At 27.2% G+C, this 5,338-nt stretch overlaps 1 protein-coding gene across 1 annotated transcript; it reads left to right on the top strand.

Annotated features, from left to right (window-relative positions):
• The first annotated feature begins 6 nt into the window (after positions 1-6).
• LOC119670178 (scoloptoxin SSD20-like) lies at positions 7-1,323 on the top strand. Its single transcript, XM_038080342.1, has 4 exons — positions 7-262; positions 340-530; positions 622-979; positions 1,050-1,323. Exons 1-4 carry the CDS (start codon positions 41-43, stop codon positions 1,194-1,196), a joined length of 918 nt encoding a protein of 305 aa, XP_037936270.1. The 5' UTR covers positions 7-40; the 3' UTR covers positions 1,197-1,323.
• Positions 1,324-5,338: the final 4,015 nt, after the last annotated feature.

Below are 5,338 nucleotides of genomic sequence, written 5' to 3'. Positions count from 1 at the left end.
TTTAGAAACATATGTTGCTGACTTAGTTAGCTCCATAACCATGCAATTGGGTAATGATACGCTATACTCCGTACCACCTATTAGTAGTGGCAGTGTGGTGGCGAATGTGCTCAGCATTTTGGAGAACTTCAATTTTACCAAAGCTGATTTAGCAGATGTCAAAGACGAAGCACTAACAATACATCGCATCGTGGAAGCTTTGAAGTTTGGCTTTGCTAAGCGTTGGGAACTTGGTGACTTAAGATTCAACGATGTGCGGGAGGTATAAAATTATTATATTAATATTTTTGTTTTTAATTGTTAATTAATATATCATTTTTAATATATATCATATATTAGCTTGTTAGTAAATTAACTACACCTGAGTATAATACTGCATTAAGCGCACAAATCAATGACTCCAGTGTACTCAACAGTATATATGAGTATGGTGCACAATATTTAGGTGTTGATGATGTCGGCACCTCACAAGCTGTAATTTTGGCACCTAATGGAGATGCAGTCTCGATAACAAGTTCTGTAAATGACTAGTGAGTGTCTATCATTTTTACTAATTTTATAAAAAATGGAATAATTTTATTAAATTTATTTTTTATTTATTTCAATACTATTTTCAAACAGCTTTGGTGCTGGTCAGGCCGGAAAACGTACTGGTATTATATTTAATAGCTGTATGAATGACTTTTCCATACCAAATACATCAAACTACTTTGGACTACCAGCGGCACCCAGCAATTACATTGACGCACGTAAACGTCCAATGTCATCAATGTCTCCAATGATTCTCACGGATCCGGCTGGTGATATACGCATGGTATTTGGTGCTGCTGGCGGTTCTAAAATTATATCTGCTGTTGTTGAGGTAGCGGCACGTGTTTTATGGTTCGATCAGAATATTAAAGAAGCTATTGATGCGCCGCGTTTCCATCATCAATTGATGCCAAATATATTGGAATATGAAAACGAAGGTTTTAGTGAGGTAAAAGTGGATTATAGTTTTATTTTATTTGTAATTAATATAAATATTATAACAATATAATTATATACAGGAAACACTCAAACTATTGCGTGACAAAGGACATCAAGTAAAGCCATATAAATATATTGGTTCGGTTGTTTGTGGCATAGTGAGGAACAGCACAGCAGTATACGCAAATGCAGATTATCGCAAACAAGGAGGTGTTGCGGGCTATTAAAATCTCATTTATAGATCTTAAGATATTTATACACGGTAATTTATATATGTCATTTCTAGATCTATAGTCATTTGTATTATTACTAATTGCTAATCGTACGCAAATATAAGATTAATTATAATTATAATTTTACTGTTCTTAATTTTTATTTTTAATTTTTTTTAAATTTATATTTTTTATACTTTTGTATATTTTATTGTAATTAATTTATGCTGTTAAAATTTGTTATAAACTGTACCTAAGAGAATTTTTCGAAATATTGTATACACACAAACACACACACACCTAAGCATATACATAAACACAGATACTTTAATATATATGCCGATTTGATATCAAATTAAAAAGAAGTGCATTTGATAATAGTTAAGATATATTTATAAAATAATATATATAAACTAAAAGCTAAACAATTTTATCAATAAACATATGAAAATTGCTTTTTTGCAGTAATTAAAGAATGTCTTTTAATAATTAACTAAGGAATTACTCCTAATATCTTCTCATCATCTTAAGTTATTGGTCGGACTTCTGTACTATGCAGTATGGCAGATATTATAAGAAATATGTAACGCATACGTTTTGTATTGTCTTGAGTGGGTATTGACTTTCAGTTACCCATTAAGCCCGAAGTAGTATGTAACGTCAACATTGTTTTTTAATTCAATGCATTGGCTGACTTTGTTTTTGGCGTTTAAAATAATTTTCAAATAAACGAATTCATTCAGAATTCATTCGCTCTTTTAGTTGCCAACAATAACGTTGGTTCTAAAATGCACAGGAAATTCTTGGAAGTCAGATGAAAGTATAGTACTTTGTACCAGGATGGCGTTCAGGCTGGCAATAACAATACCGCCAACATCCATTAGCATCATAATATATATTTGTTTTTGTTTAAGATTTGATTAATTGTTTATAATAATTGTAGGAGCGCCTCAAAATGATTCTTTAATATTCTCTTTGCTTTGATACTGGGAAATTATGGGTTCAATACAAATTTTACTATTATATTTGAAAATGTGTGTTTTGATCCTTCAAAAGCTTTTCGTAAACAGAACTAATTTATATTACAAAGTATTATTTACAATATTAAAGAAATTTGTCTAGGTATAGAGAATGGGTCAATGGGTCAATGCTTGCTCAACCAGTATCCAGTGTACATAATGTAAAATGTTTCTTTCAATTACAAGTGGCTTTCGGTATATGGTATACAATATTAGAAAATCCACGAAGCCCTAAAATTCCCCATTATTGGCAACGAACAAAACAAGTTCAAGTGAAAGTACAAAAATAAATTCGAAGAGCATCAAGATTACGCAGAACAGAAAAATATATACAGTAGATCTTCGTACATTGTCGATAATGTGGATTCTCTTGTAATTCGGATGAAATTAGAAAATGCATAGTATATATGATATAAAAATAAAGAAGCCAGTCTGTTTGAGAAACGCGGCAAGTAAGTATGTGCGAGCGCTGCACATATAATATGCATAACATTTTATTTTTATATAATTTGATTTATACTGTTTATACTATTATATTTAACAATATATTAAAATAAATATAAAAACGTGTTTTTAGTTTTCATAAATGTTAATAATATATTGTGCCTGCTTTATGGTTTAGTGATATATATATACGTCTATGTATATATACGTATGTATGTTTTATTCGGCTTTGTTTACTATTTGCTAAATTAGTCTGTCATTTATTATGTGAATATATCAATTAATTATTGAATGCAGGAAATTATTAATTTTAGTTGCACAAATAAATATATATATAAATATATATACAAATAAATATATATATATATATAAGTGACATGCAAGCTCTCTCTCAACACTATTAAATTGAATAAAATAGAACTTACTGCTCGAAGCAGAAAAAAACTTTAAGGTAGTTGAAGTTAAGCTTGCATAGCGTGAAGTATTAAATAAAATTTTATAAGAAAAATCAAAAATCGTTGTTTTTATTAAAAATTGTGACTTATATATATAAATAGTGGACTTCTAATATAACTCTCAAAGTCCAAGTATCTCAATAATCTCCGGGTTAAGTCCAAATTTATTGAAACCGGATTAGTATAGTTTTACCATATTATTATATGTCCAATATATGACACTACTTTGATTACATTAAAAATTACAAGTTGTTATATGTTATATTTAAGAGAATATTACATTGTGGAGACTTTATATATAATTTTTTAGTAGATGATACTAATAGTGAACTCTAAAAATTGAATTAATTTTTACAAATTATTTGATTTCATTAATTATTCATTATTGTAAATTTTAATAAAGAGACTTCATTCAAATTATCATAAAAAAATAAATACATTTTACTAATATAACTTTTAAAGTATTTATAAATTTTTATAAATATTAAATATTTATGTGTCCAAATAATAATGTATTATTTTTTGGTAATGAGTATTGATCAGACTGTAGAATACTAGTTAGAAATATTTTTACTTTTCTTAAACACTCAAAAATTAAATATTATGTTTAAATTAATTATTTTCTAACAAAAAAAAAATAAAATAAATATATATATATAAAAATAGTTAAACTACTTACGCAGATAAATCTAACTTTACTAACAACTTTGCACTGGTGTTCTCATTTGATCTACGCTCGCATTCTCCACTTTTTATAAAGGGTGAATATTGCCTATCATTTACAACGATTAAATCAACGTCAAACTCTAACTTGATGCTTGCTTGAATTATTTTTGTTGTTGTGTTTTTATTTTAATTCCATTTTGTTTCACACTTTACTCCTTTTTTATAAGCAAAAAAAAAATTTATTGCACGCACTAAATTTTAAATCCACAAAAAGTATTGCATCACACATTTATTTTGTTAATAAAAAATATATCCTTCTTATAATCCAAAATTATTATTTAAACATTATTACATTTAACTATTTAATGATCAAATTCAAACTTTTAAAACTTAATATTGAATATTAATGATCTTTGGAAAACTATTTACACTTTTTTCTCTTTTTCCACGACTAAACACGACGCAAGTTAATCGGCAACTGAAAAATATGTTCGTTAAATTTTCTTGTGCCTATTAAAGTTAATGTTGTTGTAATTAATATGGACGTTGTCTTTTTATTGCAATTCTTTTTTAATATTAACGAAGATGGTACCGTTAATGGAATATAACAGTTAAATGTATAGAGGTAAAAGCAATTGATTTTTGAAAGGGACCAGTAGAACAACTTGATCTTTTTTTTTGTATAACAGTTTTGTGTTGTAGAATGGTTAAGAGCAATTTAGTGGGGAAAAAAATACAAATAAAAATAATAAGCCTAATTATATTTGGAAATATTAGGAAATAACATAATGCAATATTTACATTAATAGATTATTATTATTATTATATTTTGTTAATAAATAAATAAAACAGTAATAAATAAATTTCTTTTTGTTGGTGGAAAGCATCTAAAACCACAGTATATAATCAAGTCTTACACGAAAACCATCTTTTAGTTATGAGTTGAGAAAATCTCAGCCATCAGACTGTAAAGGATATCCGACTATGATCGTATTGCAGTTATCAGAGGGGTGAAACAGAGGGGTAAAAACGCAGTGGGAAGTTCTTCAGTATGTAGAATATAAAAAGATATATAAATAATATATAATATATAAATATATTGTTTATACTTAAATTAGTACTTTATAAGAAAGAGGTAAGAATCTTAAAGAGTGTACTCTTGAAACAGTTTATTATATCTACTCCGTTAAAATAGAGACCAAAGGATTGCTGAGGCCTATAAAAAAAAGGTTGAAGAAGCTGAGTGGGAAGTTCTTTAGTGTGTAGAATATAAAAAGATATATAAATAATATTATATTATATATTATTAAATCAGTACTTTATAAGAAAGAGATAAGAATCTTAAAGAGTGTACTCTTGAAGCAGTTTATTATATCTACTCCGTTAAAATAGAGACCAAAGGATTGCTGAGGCCTATGAAAAAGAGGTTGAAGAAGCGCAGTGGGAAGTTCTTCAGTATGTAGAATATAAAAAGATATATAAATAATATATAATATATAAATATATATTTTTTATACTTAAATTTGTACTTTATAAGAAAGAGATAAAAATTTCAAAGAGTGTACTCTTGAAG

The sequence above is a fragment of the Teleopsis dalmanni genome, chromosome 1, assembly GCF_002237135.1.
Source record: "Teleopsis dalmanni isolate 2A chromosome 1, ASM223713v2, whole genome shotgun sequence".
Taxonomy (NCBI): Eukaryota; Metazoa; Arthropoda; class Insecta; order Diptera; family Diopsidae; genus Teleopsis; species Teleopsis dalmanni.
Note: the sequence above shows the minus strand (reverse complement) of the source record. Positions and strands in the feature narration are given on the sequence as shown.

Coding starts and splice junctions, on each gene's coding strand:
- LOC119670178 (XM_038080342.1), top strand. CDS start 41: ATGCAATTGGGTAATGATACGCTATACTCCGTACCACCTATTAGTAGT. Junction 263..339: donor GATTCAACGATGTGCGGGAG/GTATAAAATTAT, acceptor ATCATATATTAG/CTTGTTAGTAAATTAACTAC. Junction 531..621: donor ACAAGTTCTGTAAATGACTA/GTGAGTGTCTAT, acceptor ATTTTCAAACAG/CTTTGGTGCTGGTCAGGCCG.